The 16,560-nt window shown below is 43.0% G+C and overlaps 1 protein-coding gene across 1 annotated transcript in view; it reads left to right on the forward strand.

Moving 5' to 3' along the window:
* Nucleotides 1–16,560, forward strand: part of LOC138951071 (myosin-4-like) — a gene marked incomplete in the record, with an annotated part of 118,350 nt that overhangs the window by 92,557 nt on the left and 9,233 nt on the right. The window contains 11 exon segments of the mRNA XM_070322737.1: nucleotides 4,018–4,264; nucleotides 4,601–4,712; nucleotides 5,157–5,263; nucleotides 5,589–5,696; nucleotides 5,876–5,925; nucleotides 6,930–7,324; nucleotides 7,976–8,023; nucleotides 13,612–13,732; nucleotides 14,916–15,029; nucleotides 16,078–16,180; nucleotides 16,483–16,559. Coding sequence (XP_070178838.1) covers nucleotides 4,018–4,264; nucleotides 4,601–4,712; nucleotides 5,157–5,263; nucleotides 5,589–5,696; nucleotides 5,876–5,925; nucleotides 6,930–7,324; nucleotides 7,976–8,023; nucleotides 13,612–13,732; nucleotides 14,916–15,029; nucleotides 16,078–16,180; nucleotides 16,483–16,559 — 1,482 coding nt within the window.

Raw genomic sequence — 16,560 nt, forward strand, 5'->3', positions numbered from 1 at the left:
TTATGGGTTATAATAGTGTTCCATGCTGAATGTACGTGCAGACCTGTTTACCCTTACGATTTTGGCGTAATTTATTACGATTTTCTGCAAAAAATACGCCATTCCGCGATCCGTGTCAAGACTACGAATTTCATAAATAAAAAAAATGTTAAAAAAGAAAAAAAACCTTTTATTTTTATTTTTTATCAATTCACATGATTGGCATTGTTTTTTTCAATGGCAAAATGGGGTGAAAAAGCACAAGACTGACCAGAGATCATGTCTGTCTGACGAGACGCTGGAGAGCCTTATTCTACTAGTGGTGAAGTCTCGCCCTCACTCATTCGGCAAGCGCAAGTACAGTAGAGAAGCGCTTGACACACTGAAAAAGGCCTACTACGAGCAAAAGAATCAGTGATGCATGTGCTTTTGATGTGATCTTCTTTGAAATTATGATGACTACAAAAACTGACTGATGTGTTTTGTTTGTGAATGATGGATATATGTGCATGATTGCGTTTCGCAGACACAGTTGTCATGTACGTTGTAATTGGCGACGAATGCTGGATGATTACTATTTTTGTGCCAGGATTACTATTTTTGGGGCTGAGCATTACTCCAAAACACTTATGGGGGTAAACTGGTCTGTACGTGTGTTGTAAGTCAAGCCTCATGACCCTGTGCTTTGGTTTTGGGTTTCTCATTGCTATTTTGTGTTCAAGTTCTGTTTTGTGCATTTGTATTCTTCATAATTTGCTGTCCATGTGTTTTGATGTTCAACAGGTTTCCCATATGTGGTCTTTATAATTGTTCTGTAACTAAAATATAATTCCTTATGTTAATTGTTCAATAACTAGAATCTTAATGTCTTATCGTCTTGCTCATAAGAAAAATAACTAACTCCGTCAGTGATAACCAAGGCCTTATCTTATGAGCGTGACGTCATGTTGTTCAGGCATATGTCTGCTCACTGGCAGTTTCCTTACAACAGTGCTAATTATTATAGAATTTTTAAATAACAATTATTCTATGTCACTTTTCACCACCACCCTTCTAGTTGATCACTCCAAAGGGAAGTAAGTCACATTAATTTGTTCTTCTTGCAATGAGACAGTTGGATGTTTGAAAAACAATGTTTCAAAGAATGTGATCTATACTGTTCAAAAAAAGAAACGCATAGTTGCTACTTGCCAAATTTGTTTTATTTTTCGAAAAAATTAACAGAAAATCCAATATTTAGATTATTTGTTTGAAATTTGGTATGGACACAGTTGAATGCACACACAGTTCATTTGCATCTTCAAATCAATCAGTCAATCAATACGATTGGGTGCCGAGGCTGTCAAGTCAGTAGGGGGTGTGACTGCCTTGAGCAGCAACAACTGCCCGGCACCTTCTGGGCATGGACTGGATCAGATGCCGGATATCTTGCTGTGGGATGGTGTCCCACTCCTCCTGAAGTGCCTGCAATAGATCGCGGTGATTTGCCGGCGCTTCTTCTCGCCTGCGCACACGTCTGTCCAATTCATCCCAGAGGTGTTCTATCGGGTTCATGTCTGGCGACATGGATGGCCAGGGAAGCACCTGGACATGGTGGTCGGTGAGGAACTGGGTGGTGAGTCGTGCTGTGTGCGGGCGAGCGTTGTCCTGCTGGAATATGGCATCCTGGTCGGCCAGAAGAGGAAGGGCGTGTGGGCGCAGAATTTCCTCCACGTATCGCTGGGCAGTTATGCGCCCTTGGACGTGCACCAGGGTGCTCCTTCCAGCGGTATTGATCGCCCCCCACACCATGACGCCTCCACCACCATGAACGGGTGCCTCATCCACACAGTTGGGCGCGTAACGTTCGTTTACTCTCCGGTAGACCCTCCTCCGACCATCATGTCGCTGGAGCAGGAAGTAGGACTCGTCGCTGAACCACACGTGTCTCCAGTGATTCCGGACGGTCCAGCGAAGGTGCTGGTTGCCCCACTGCACTCGGTTCTGGCGATGGCGGCGGGTGAGGACAGCTCCTCTGTGAGGTCTGCGAGCTCTCAAACCAGCTTCATGCAGGCGGTTCCGCACGGTCTGGTCCGATAATCGGTGTGGCCCGGGGAGAGCCTGGACAGAAGATGAGGCCGACAGGAAACGATTCCGGAGGTGGCGGAGCCGTATGAAGCGGTCGTGAGCAGCAGTTGTCGCCCTTGGTCTTCCCGCTCGCGGCAAGTCAGCAACGGAGCCAGTGGCTTGAAACCTGACCCACAGTCTACTGATGGTGCTCTGGGACACGTGGAAGTGCCTGGCGATTGCACTTTGACTTTGGCCTGCTTGTAAACGACCCAATGCAATTTGGCGGTCTTCTCTGCTCAATCGGGCCATCTTTCGTCGCTGAATTGTCGTCTGATTTCTTTGTGGCGAACAATCCGCTTTTATGGGTTTTGGAAGACATGGTGAGAGCTCAATATTCCCCGAGTTTCACGAGATTACACTGAAGCATGACGAGTGGTCATGCCAAATGAGCAATTTTGACATTGTAGCCACTGATAACGCATGCGTCACGTGCAGAGCTCACTTGTGGCAATGGACGAAAGGTCGACGACCAGATAAACATTTTCTGCAGTTTGGTGGATATCCTTGTAGCCATATAACTAAATTAACCAAATATTACAAGCTATGCGTTTCTTTTTTTGAACAGTATATATTATGAAAGACTGACTTAAGGTAGCAGTCGTCACAAACACAATCTGTTGAGCTATATAGCTATATGTCATGGAATCATTCCTGTTCCTTTTTCTATCATAATTTTTAAAACCAGCTTCTGACAATTGACTGATTTAATTTGACTGACTAACAATTCAGTATGTGAGCCAATGGTATCAACGTGTTCAGCTGACATGTCGAATTGCTTTTAAGCTGGATGTTAATTGTGTCAAGTAATCATGTTCTTGCGTAACGTCCCATCAATGAAGATTTTGTTTAAAATTAATTACTGGTGGTGGCTTTTCCCCCTGTATAATTATCCTTTGATTCCATATCTTGTCGTCCAATTTATTTTGTATTCTGTCTGCCTATTTGTCTTTCTTTGTCTCAAACAATTGTACTACCGGTACTTTGTTCTTCCTAATCATACATTTTGTTTGGAACTAATGTCTTTTTTAATAATTTGATGTCATCGTGACCCCATTTAATGTGCTGTTAGGAATGCAAGAATTGCATGCATATAAATTAAATGGAAATAGAATTTTTACTCGTGGACAAATTTGTTGTCAGTCCACTTACCATTGAAAGCCAGTAATACATGATGCACTTGAAGATTATAATTGTCATCAGATTTATTAGCGTCAGTCTGTGAACAAATGTGACCCTCCACCACGGAATGATCGAGTCGCATGTCACCTTTGCATGTGATTTTCATATGTTTACATTTTCCTAAAGAGTTTGTTATATGCTCTATCCAGTGGTGAAAACCGTTTTAGAAAAGAGCAAAAACTGTTTGCGTTATAAGCCTGTGACTAAGCTAGGTGACCCTCACACTGTTACCAGACACTCCCCGGACTTATATTAAACCTAGCGCAGAACCGCGCGAGGTGACATACGACTCATTTCGTGGTGGAGGGTCACAAATAATTAATAAAAAATGTATACTGTAATTCTGCCCATGAAACAGTATTAGCATGTTGATTTTCAGTATGTGTCCAAGTAGGGAGAATGTAAACCCATGTAAAAGCCTCAAGGCAGAGTGAGATAGTGAGCAGAACTCAGTTTTGATGGGAAGGACTACAGTACCTAGAATCTTTTCGCTGTTGTAGGATATGTTGCCTAACATCCTGGGTAACTTTAATGAATGCTTTAACGGGGAACAAACCGTTCAATAAACAACAACAGAACAAGAAGAAAAACAAGAAACAAACAATGTGTGTGTCTGTCTATTATGTATACATTAACGGCACACTGTAAGTTGTCAATATAGGTCATGCATTGCCTACAAATATTTCCTCAGGTAACGAAGTTGAAATGTGAAAATGAGCTGAGTTTTGATTTGACTGTTGGCTCGATCAGACTCCAGATGCCATTTTCAAGATGGAAGGCGACACAGAGGAGGACTTGCGAGATGCGTCTGCTCGCAGTCGAGCGTCTCTACGCAGCCACTACAAGAACCGTCTGGGGGAGTCGCGGCAAGCGGCAGAGGATCGTCGTAGCAACACTCCGCAGATCTCGCTGCCGTCTAAAATGTCGGTGGACGAGGAGCTGGTGCTGGATGACGATGACGACTTTGATGAGATGGCTCTGCCTAACGACCTGAAAGGTTGGTGTGATGAGATGGCTCTGTCTGACGACCCGAAAGGTTGGTGTGATGAGATGGCTCTGCCTGGCAACCTGAAAGGTTGTGTTGATGAGATGGCTCTGCCTGATGACCTGAAAGGTTGGTGTGATGAGATGGCTCTGCCTGGCAGCCTGAAAGGTTGGTGTGATGAGATGGGTCTGACTGATGACCTGAAAGGTTGGTGTGATGAGATGGCTCTGCCTGACGACCTCAAATTCATTTCTCAACATGTTGATGCAATTTGAATGATTCGCCAAAGAGTAACTTAATTACAAAAATGAACATAAATCACTTGGACGGTGTTGTCTTTCTTTGCAGACGAGCTGGACGAAGAGAAGCGGAAGGACGTGTCGATGTACGAAATGGGGACGTCACCACCCCCTGGCTCCGGCAGAGAACCGTCCTCGCACAGCGTTCGTTTTGCTGCAAGGTGGGTGATGGTGTGTGTGTATGTGTGTGTGTGGTGTGTGTGCCTGTGTGGGTGCGGGTGTGTGTGCGTGCATGCAAGCATGATGCATGTGCATGCCTGCATGCGTGCGTGTGTGCCTGCGTGCGTGTGTGGTGTGTGTGTGATGGGTGTGGCTGTGTTTGGGTGTGACTGTTTGGGTGTGACTGTGTGTGTGTGTGACTGTGTGTGTGTGTGACTGTGTGGGTGTGACTGTGCGTGTGTTCCTGCGTGCGTATGTGTGTGTGGTGTGTGTGTGATGGGTGTAACTGTGTGTGTGTGTGTGCGTGCGTGTGTGCGTGCGTGTGTGGTGTGTGTGATGGGTGTGACTGTGTGTGTGTGTGCAGGTTTGTGCAACCAGGCCTTTCATGATGTCCAAGCATTGTAGAAAATCATGAAATGTGTAAAGAGTTGTGTGACCTGTTGCAGGAAGGCCAGTTCGCTGGGGAAGCACCCCATACTGAAGCATTACCTCAAGAACTACCATGGCGTGACCTCCTTTAAGGACACGCTCAGCAAGCTCTTCTTGGACAAAGGTCAGCACACTGCAGCAACTTCTTTTTCTTCTGCGTTCATGGGCTAAAACTTCCAAGTTCACATGTGTATTGACTTCAGAGATCTTATATTAACCATGAAATCATCCCCATATACCCTAGTCAGACGCAAGCCCTATTGGTTGTCAAGGTAAACCATTGAAGGCGAAAACGAAAGATGGTTACCTCATCTCAGCCATCGGACTCGAACCCACAACCTTCCGCCTTGAAGGCCGGCGTCTTATTCACTAAGGCCATTGCGTCCGTCTACCTTACTGACAAAACAGACACTTTGCATCATGTTGATTTTCCTCTGACTTTGTTACAGACATGATGTCGGCCAGTCAGATTCTTGCTGACCTCGAGTCCTTGGCCTTTGAACCTGACAAGAAGGTCATGCCGCAGGTCGAACTGCTGACGGCCAACGCTCTGTACAGTGAGTGACTTAATTGCTACTCATACATTTTTCAGTAACAGACAATTTTTTTTCTTCTTTTGTTTGTTGTTATGTTGTTGCTTGACGTCAGTGCCGTATTTTTTGGTCTTTTCAATTCTGTTCACTCTCATGCGCAGTGATCGCCATTAAATATTGTTAATCTCCTTATCTATTTTCAGTTCTGGAGGAGATCGCGAGCGTGATCCAGAATGCTGTCATGGTGGACAGGGTGAGTTAATCTTTGTTTCTTGCTTTTCTTTGGGGAAAATGTTTACCTTTAAACCTTCACCAAGTTTCCTTGGACGTTGATGACCCAGAGCCTTACAAAAGTGTCTGTTTTTGATTGAGACTTCATGTAATCATCTAACACAATAGGACCGGTCCCATCAACCACTCTTTGAAAGGGGATCTTGTAAACAAACAAATTCATTATGACGTCATTCGAACGTCACAGTCCGGATGTTGTGGGTCGTTTGCACCAATAAGAATTAAAGAAACATGAATTCTATGGTGTTTATTTGTACCACCCATACTCTGTAAAGAGGCAAGAAAAAAAGGGTATTTGATTTCAGAGGTGGGAAAAAAGTGTATACCATTCAGTTGAACGACCCATACCTTTTACATTGAATCCTTCTTTGGAATGAAATTGGGTCGTGCACGGTCCACATCGTCTGTACTGTGTAGTCCTAAACATGATCCTGTGAAGGTTAAACCGTTCTCTTTTCTTAAATGCTCCATGCCTATTGGTGATGGTTAACAATGCTTGAGACATTAACAAGTTATACCGGCACGGTTGGCCTAGTGGTAAGGCGTCCGCCCCGTGATCGGGAGGTCGTGGGTTCGAACCCCGGCCGGGTCATACCTAAGACTTTAAAATTGGCAATCTAGTGGCTGCTCCGCCTGGCGTCTGGCATTATGGGGTTAGTGCTAGGACTGGTTGGTCCGGTGTCAGAATAATGTGACTGGGTGAGACATGAAACCTGTGCTGCGACTTCTGTCTTGTGTGTGGCGCACGTTATATGTCAAAGCAGCACCGCCCTGATATGGCCCTTCGTGGTCGGCTGGGCGTTAAGCAAACAAACAAACAAAGAAAAAATTAACAAGTTATGCCTAAATTGCTAGTTGTTTTTCCCGTAGATTATGTTTTCAGTATATAATATCTTACCTTACCTTACTTACCTTACCTTAACTAAACATCATTTCTCTAACGATGCGGCTAAAATCTTGTGACAGGAACCACCGGTGTCGTCCCTTCTGCTGTTCTCGCGCGACGAAATGCGCAACCGGCTCCTACCCACCCGCGAAGCGTCCGAAGACATCTACACCCACCCCAAAATGGTCACGCCGGCCTCTGGATCTGTGACGGAACAAGTCTACGTCAACAGCCTTCAGGGCAGCACCAGTGGCAGTGTTGGTGCAGTTTCTGGCGGTGTGGGCGCTGATGGAACAGAGCCTGCCGTTGTCGTGGAAACCACAGCGGCAGAGATGTTGGGGCGTGCGAGCGAGTTTGACGCCCCACCTTCACATGGGGGGTCAAGGGCAGGGTCGCTGCAGGGGTCGAACAAGAGCTCAATGTCAGGGTCAACGAAGCACTACCTGTTGGAGATGCAGTCACAGTGTACTACCTTGTGAGTGATGGGGTCTGTCTGACACAAATGTTACCTTTAGCTGCCTCCATATAGATCCGGGCAGTCTTGGATGTTTTGGGTGGATTTCGGAATCAGTATCAGATTTGTTTGTTACAGAAGCTAATTTTGCATATTGACACAGACGTACTAATTTAGTTATAATGCACCAGGGTGTGACTGTGTGTGCGTGTGTGTGTGTGTGTGTGTGTGTGTGGTTTCATGTCTGTGTACATGAGAGTATCAATCTGTGTGTGTGCGACTGCATCAGTGTCTGTGTGTGTATCTGTGTGTGTGCATGCATGCATGTGTGTTTGCAGCCTTCACAATTGCACTGTTTGTGGTGTGTATGCATGTGTATGTATGTATGTATGTGAGTGTGAGTGTGTGAGTGCGTGTGTCTGTATGTGAGTGTGTCTGTATGTGAGTGTGTGTGTGTGAGTGTGTGAGTGTGTGTGTGTGTATGCATGTGTATGTATGTATGTATGTGAGTGTGTGTGTGTGAGTGCATGTGTCTGTATGTGTGTGTGTGTGTGTGAGTTTGTGGTGTGTATGTATGTGAGTGTGTGTGTGTGAGCGTGTGTGTGTGAATGCATGTGTATCTTTGCATTATCACATGTTCTCCCTTTGACTAAAACATCCTTCCCATTGCAGACAGACACAACTGGAGCAAGAGAGCAAAAAACATGAGGATCAACTCAGGTAAGTGCCAGCTTTCTTTACTCATGGTTCCATATATATACTACATTGGGGTGTGCACGTTAAAGATCCCACGATTGAAAAAAGGGTCTTTCCTGGCAAAATTGTATAGGCATAGATAAAAATGTCCACCAAAATACCCGTGTGACTTGGAATAATAGGCCGTGAAAAGTAGGATATGCGCCGAAATGGCTGCGATCTGCTGGCCGATGTGAATGCGTGATGTATTGTGTAAAAAAATTCCATCTCACACGGCATAAATAAATCCCTGCGCCTTGAATATGTGCGCGATATAAATTGCATAAAAAAATAAAATAAAAAACATAAATCCCTGCGCTTAGAACTGTACCCACGGAATACGCGCGATATAAGCCTCATATTGATTGATTGATTGATATCTTTGGCCTGCAGATAAAGAATTAAACAAATTTGAACCATTTTGTTTGTAAACGTTCGTTACTTAATTTCAAGGGTTTCAAAGTACGTCAACTTGGCAACATGAACAAATAGAAAACAAAGAATTCAAAAATATATACTATGTTTTGTGTTGCATGTCTGTATCATTTTCTAACTGGAGTCGTATTACTGAAAAAGGTTAAGAGAATTATATATATGGCCAAGAATCTGTCATGGCGTCGAAAGAAGGAAAGAGCCCGCTTGAATTATTTGGCAGGCTCCTGCTTCTAATAAACTTTTTTTGCAAAGATCATTTTTGTGTTGGATGAAAGAGGATGAATGGACGAACGTTTTGGTATAACATGGTGGCAAATTTATGCCGTAAGCAATGAATAACGGACTTGTGATTCCAACCTTACCTAGTCATTCTGGAGAAAAAAGCGTTACGCGATTTTGGGTGCTTTCAGTTTTGTAAGAACTGTACTCCGAACACGTGCGCGACCGGTAAATCCTTCATACAAACCAGACAGGAAATGAATGCAGTGTTTAATGAGACCAAAAATGAGCTCGACGGAGCTGCCAACTTCGTTCATTTCGCTTGGAAAAGTGATGCGAGATGTACGTTATTATCCTTGTGTAAATTCGGTATCGGTCAGTCAAACGGTCGTACAGTCCGCGGTAAATGTAAGATGGCCGCCAAAGATCGATTTCGAGGTTCACACAGTCTACTAAGTCTAAAATAATATTTAAAAAATTGCTTGCAATGCATGCTTTGTCTGTGATTCGTGAAAATCGACACGATTTGTTGATTTTGTGTAAAGAAAAATTACTTATAACCAAAATAAAACGTTCTCGTTTTGCCGAGATGTTGTGACAAGCGTGACCTAACTAGTCTCCCATGGTCATTTGCATATGATCTATCAATGACAACAGGACTTTCACACCTACGTGCGAGATGGACGAGCCCAGCCCCACGGGTAAAGTGTGCATGGCCGTCATCCAAATAGTAACGTACATCACTTTTGAGAATGAAACTGCTATAAATCGAGTGATTTCTTACGAAACATGATAAAAACAATGTTTGAAAGGAAAAAGTATTCGTACCTAAATGATTCAGTCGAAAATCGAATGTTGTTGAATTTTTTTTTGGGGGGGGTGGTGGTTTTGTGTAGGTGTTAGTGGTGCTTGGTTACCCATAGGTCTGTGACATTCTTAGTTTATATGATCAAAGCTCATTGGCAATTGCAAATATTCTTAGGGAGGTAGGTTAGTCATGCTATCTAATTTTTACATTTAGTCAAGTTTTGACTAAATGTTTTAACATAGAGGGGGAATCGAAAAGAGGGTCGTGGTGTATGTGTGTGTGTGTGTGTGTGTGTGTGTGTGTGTGTGTGTGTGTGTGTGTGTGTGTGCGTGCGTGTAGAGCGATTCAGACCAAACTACTGGACCGATCTTTATGAAATTTTACATGAGAGTTCCTTGGATTGATATCCCCGATTTTATTTTTCGCTTTTTCGATAAATGTCTTTGATGACGTCATATCCGGCTTTTCGTGAAAGTTGAGGCGGCACTGTCACGCTCTCATTTTTCAACCAAATTGATTGAAATTTTGGTCAAGTAGTCTTCGACGAAGCCCGGACTTCGGTATTGCATTTCAGCGTGGTGGCTTAAAAATTAATTATTGACTTTGGTCATTAAAAATCTGAAAATTGTAAAAAAAAATAAAAAATTATAAAACGATCCAAATTTACGTTTATCTTATTCTCCATCATTTTCTGATTCCAAAAACATATAAATATGTTATATTTGGATTAAAAACAAGCTCTGAAAATTAAAAATATAAAAATTATTATCAAAATTAAATTTTCGAAATCAATTTAAAAACACTTTCATCTTATTCCTTGTCGGTTCCTGATTCCAAAAACATATAGATATGATATGTTTCGATTAAAACACGCTCAGAAAGTTTAAACGAAGAGAGGTATAGAAAAGCGTGCTATCTTTCTCAGCGCAACTACTAAACCGCTCTTCTTGTCAAATTCACTGCCTTTGCCACGAGCATGAGCGGTGGACTGACGATGCTACGAGTATACGGTCTTGCTGAAAAATTGCATTCCGTTCAGTTTCATTCTGTAAGTTCGACAGCTACTTGACTAAATGTTGTATTTTCGCCTTACGCGACTTGTTATTATTATTGTTATTATCATGAGAGCTTATATAGCGCGAACCACAATTAACCGTTGCTCTCCGCGCTTTACATATTAATTTCTGCCGTTTGAAATTGAATTGTTTTACAGACAAACAGACATTTTTTACGCACAATATATAACGTATTTACATCGGCCAGTAAACCTCAAGCCATTACGGCGAATATTTACTTTTCGCGGCCTATTATTCCAAGTCAAACGGGTATTTGGTGGACATTTTTTATCTATGCCTATACAATTTTGCCAGGAAAGACCCTTTTGCCAATCATGCGATCTTTAACGTGCACACCCCAATGTAGTGTACACGAAGGGACCTCGGTTTTTCGTCTCATCCGAAAGACTAGCACTTGAACCCACCACCTTGGTTAGGAAAGGGGGGAGAAAATTGCTAACGCCCTGACCCAAGTTCGAACTCGCAACCTCTCGCTTCCGAGCGCAAGTGCGTTACCACTCGACCACCCAGTCTATTTCAGGCTGTTTTGTTTTCCTCAGGCAAAATATAATTAAAACTAATGAAAAAAATGTGTTTCAATTTGCATCCGGCAGTTAGGGTTAATTATCTTGCGTTTGGGGATGTGACTTTTTTTTTTAGATGGGATATTATATTTGGTTTGGGGTTGTGGCTCCATTTTATCTGTGGGCAGGTATTTAAGTGTATAAAAGACATTACAATTCCAGGCAAGTGTTTTGTTACAATGGAACTTGGAAGAAAAGTGTTGTTCGGCAGTACAGTAAAACTTGTCTCTAAAGGACACCCTTGGGGTATGGTAATGGTGTCCCTATTAGACAGGTGTCCTTTCTTCACAGGTGGAGGGGCTGGGGCAATATTTTACAAAGAACACGTAAAATGTACAAGACACTTTTTGTCGCTTCTGGAGTATGTATTTATTTTTCAACACAAAACACAAGGTAAAAACTTAAATAAAATTAATTAAATAAAATAAACTTAAATAAAATTACCAGATCATTGTACAAGGCACAGATTGAGGGCGGTGACAGGAATAGAGAGAGAGAGAGAGAGAGAGAGAGAGAGAGAGAGAGAGAGACTGACTGACTATTAGGGTTTAACGTCCTCTTAGACCAACTGGTCTATATTGGGACAGGTATTGGTAATACGCTGAAGATATGGTGTGATACTTTGATTCGAACAAGCCCGCTGTGGCTGTCTCCTTCGACACACCAGCATTGGGTTTGTCTCGTTGAAATGTTGATGCTTGCATATGTTTTTTTCAGTGTGTGTGTGTGTGTGTGTGTGTGTGTGTGTGTGTGTGTGTGTGTGTGTGTGTGTGTGTGTGTGTGTGTGTAACTTAGAAAAGGGACAGGAATGACTGATGCACAGACACTTTGTTGGGATTTCCTGGTTTTGTCATTAACATCCTCGTCCTAAGCGCGTAAGCCACGATGCTAGCTCAAAAAGCCTAACGGCATGCTATTATCACTCACTGCTCTTACAAACGAACACACACAAACCTATGAATAAAGTAGATCTTACGGGATTTAACGTTTTTTTAACTGCCAAAATTTTACTTTTTATTCTTGTTGAAATTCACAACATTTCATAAAGATCGGTGAAAAATTAGAAAAAAACGGTTTATAACTGACAAAAGCTTGGTTTTCTTCTGAAAAGTACGTATTGAAACTCTAGGTGTTAGGTACGTATTGAAACTCAGTTATGGACAACGGACCTACTCACAAAATTTCATAAAGATTGGTGAAAAAACGGGATTTAAAGGTTTTTTAACTGCCAAAAATCAACTTTTTATTCTTGTTGAAATTCAGTTAGGGACAACCAACCTAACCACAACATTTCATAAAGATCGGTGAAAAATTAGAAAATAACGGTTTATAAAGTGTTTTTTAACTGCCAATTATTAACTTTTTCTTCTTGAAAAGTTTGTATTGGAGATCAGTTAGGGACAATGGATCACTGTGCCAATTTTGGTGTAAATCCGACAATTAGGGACCAAGAAACAAGGAGCAGAGTGTTTTTTGGCGGTTAAACTGTCATTTTAACAGTTTAATGATTTGGTGAAATTTCTTCCACCACAATACTATACAATGTTTTATCTACCCATTATTGCAAGAACCCCAAAATCACATTTTTTGGGAAAAATCGCTTTCACCCATGCTAGAACCTCCCCTTAAGTGCTCAAGACACTATACTGACCCCCACCCCCCCCCACCCCCCCCCCCCCCCAGGTGGCCCATACCAATAAAAACAGTTTTATTCTGCTAAAAAACACATCTCCTTTCTTACCCACAACAACATTAATAAGATAAAGCAAGTCTAAAAAATGGTGTTTGTGTATCACTTTTTGGACACACTGACAGATTCCTGAAAAAACGGGATTTAACGTTTTTTTAACTGCCAAAATTTTACTTTTTATTCTTGTTGAAATTCACAACATTTCATAAAGATCGGTGAAAAATTAGAAAATAACGGTTTATAACTGACAAAAGCTTGGTTTTCTTCTGAAAAGTACGTATTGAAACTCAGTTATGGACAACGGACCTACTCACAAAATTTCATAAAGATTGGTGAAAAAACGGGATTTAACGGTTTTTTAACTGCCAAAAATCAACTTTTTATTCTTGTTGAAATTCAGTTAGGGACAACCAACCTAACCACAACATTTCATAAAGATCGGTGACAAATTAGAAAATAACGGTTTATAACGGGTTTTTAACTGCCCCAGGTGGCCCATACCAATAAAAACAGTTTTATTCTGCTAAAAACCACATCTCCTTTCTTACCCACAACAACATTAATAAGATAAAGCAAGTCTAAAAAATGGTGTTTGTGTAACACTTTTTGGACACACTGACAGATTCCTGGCCATATTCTAGTTGCCATTTAATGTTATAATCATTTAATGGACTGAAAATACATGTGACAAAATGGTACGCAGCTGTGGAGAATAACCCATGAATGTGTGTGATGCCCGCAGACAATGGAGAATAACCCATGAATGTGTGTGATGCCTGCAGACACAACACGGTGGTTATGATGGAGATGCAGGACACCATCAACGAGCTGCAGAGAGAACTGTCCGCCATCGGCAAGTCCTCGGGCAAACCGCGCTCTGACGCTTCCAGCGCCGGCCACGTTGTGAGTTGTCAGCCAGTCATTGTTATCTCCCTTACATCTAGTCTCTCTCTAATCCCATCCAGCTTACATCTATAGTCTCTCTCTAATCCCATCCAGCTTACATCTATAGTCTCTCTCTAATCCCATCCAGCTTACATCTATAGTCTCTCTCTAATCCCATCCAGCTTACATCTATAGTCTCTCTCTAATCCCATCCAGCTTACATCTATAGTCTCTCTCTAATCCCATCCAGCTTACATCTAGTCTCTCTCTAATCCCATCCAGCTTACATCTAGTCTCTCTCTAATCCCATCCAGCTTACATATAGTCTCTCTCTAATCCCATCCAGCTTACATCTATAGTCTCTCTCTAATCCCATCCAGCTTACATCTATAGTCTCTCTCTAATCCCATCCAGCTTACATCTATAGTCTCTCTATAATCCCATCCAGCTTACATCTATAGTCTCTCTCTAATCCCATCCAGCTTACATCTATAGTCTCTCTATAATCCCATCCAGCTTACATCTATGGTCTCTCTCGCTGTGTCTTTCTCCGCCCCTTTGTATCAACTCTGGCTAAAAATCTCTCCTTTCTCCCACTGACATGTTCCATACCGCTTGCTGTCCCTGGCGCATTGTTCTGACCCCAGGCTGGTCCAAGTTCCGATAGTTTTGACACAGGGGATGTCGTTTTTCCTGGCCAAGACATTTTGACGGATTCATATTTTGAGTCAGGTCCAAGCGTTCTGATATGTCCTCTGTGTCTATTGGAACAAAACTGCAGTAGTATTATATGTTTAGTAGAAGCGTCATTATATGGCTTCCAGTGAAGTACAGAATCGAGTACAAGGTTGCTGTGTTACAGTAGTGTGTGTGTGTGTGTGGGTGCAGTGTGTGTGTGTGTGTGTGTGTGTGTGTGTGTGTGTGTGTGTGTGTGTGTGTGTGTGTGTGCATGTGTGTGTGTGTGTGTGTGTGTGTGTGTGTGTGTGTGGTTTGGTTGTTCGTCTCGATCGCGGGTTACAGCACGGCATAGCCGTGGAGATCCAGTGCTCAGGATGTTGTGAAAAAGCTGTCTGCAGTTTCAGGGGCTCTAACTCCTCCAGACCGCTGATAATCCTGACAGAGTTATTTTCGAAAATCGTCCATTGACGAGACTCACACTATAGAAAAGCTATGTATTATTATTATCATGTCCGTGTTTCAGAAAGCACCATCTCCCGACCAGTCTCTGATGTTCACGCGACTGGACCTGGAGAGAAACGCCAAGATCATGAAGAAGGCCGTCCTGGACCAGCGACTGGACGCTGACACCTACAAGGTGAAGGACACAATGCATGACGTTTGCCCTTCTGGTGACCTTCACCATTTGGTCATTCCTTCTGTTGCCATTTTGTCAGATATAGGAGGAATAAGGTTGACCTTTTTCCATTTCTTGATGTGGTACTTTTCACAAAATGCCTTGGGAAGGGAGTATTGCATAGTTTTTTCTTGCGCAAATTGAGGTCTTTAGAGAGAGATAATTGTACGGTCATATTATCGTGGAAGCGTAGACAGCCGATTTTCTCCCCACGCCAAGTTGGCTGCTGTCTTCCGTCTTCGGTGGTTGAGGTTCTTACTCAGGGTTGCCTCCTCCCCAAGAGTAGCTGCCTTGCTGGGCTGTCGAGTCCACTCTACCCGGGTTTGTTGTCGAAGTTTTCCTTCTCGTAGCCTTTGCCTTTCCCAAGGCGCACACAAGGCAGTGCGGGTTTTGAAATCGGAGTTGTCCTTCTCCTAGATGAGCGACCATCCAAGGTTGACGAGCCCCATCTGCCCGAAGCAGCTGGTTTTAAGGCGCCAGGGACCCGCCTGCATCCCTTCTCCTGTTAGTCGAAGACAGGGCCCGCCACGTGAAGGCCAGGAGCTGGATTTGACTGTCAGAGGTGTTTGGAGACACGAAGCCATATGGAGCATTTCTTGGGAAGTAGGCGCTTATCTCTACTTCCACCCCGGCATAACAGTCCTTGGGCCCCATTGAGGTCTTTGAATGGCAGGATCAGATTGCAGAAAATAGGTGTTGACAGAATGAAAGAGTCCAGTTTGATTTGATTGTGTCAAGATATTTTATCGACTGCAATTAACAAAGAAGAATACAAAATTGAAAAGAGAATGTTGCACGGATTTGTGTGCGTGCACTGTTAGGGAGTAAAATGTGCAGGGTATTAGGGTTCTGCAATGCTGATAATTATGATGACCTTGGTGGTGGTGATGCTCGGTGTGATGATAATTATGACCTAGGTCGTGGTGATGCTTGTGCTGATAATTATGATGACCTAGGTGGTGGTGATGCTTGGTGTGAGGATAATTAACTGATGGTGGTTGTGGTTCAGGACGTGGTGACTACAATGGACGACTACGTCAGTTTGCCGGCAGAACGCCTGGGTCATCTGGTCAAGAAATACGTCCACCACTCCCGCATGAAGGAGATTGAAGGTAGTACACACACATGAACACAAATACACACAGGCATGCATACACATACACTTGCATGCACACACAAACACATACAGGCATGCATGCGTGCACACACACACACACACACACATGCACACACACACACACACACTCGCTCGCTCATACAATGACACATGCACATTATTCACATACGTCTTCGAAACAGCGCTAAAAGAACAGATTTGCGTAATGTGATTTGATGTATTTGATGATGTATCAATGCTACGAGGACAGTGACAGTGACAGTGACAGTGACAGCCTGATGTGCATGTTTGTTTCAGACAACGTCAAGAAGAGCCGGAGTCTGGACGAGGGAGTGTTTGACACTCTGGACAAAATGGAAGCTTTGCAAAACCAGG

The sequence above is a fragment of the Littorina saxatilis genome, linkage group LG16 (assembly GCF_037325665.1).
Source record: "Littorina saxatilis isolate snail1 linkage group LG16, US_GU_Lsax_2.0, whole genome shotgun sequence".
Classification (NCBI taxonomy): Eukaryota; Metazoa; Mollusca; class Gastropoda; order Littorinimorpha; family Littorinidae; genus Littorina; species Littorina saxatilis.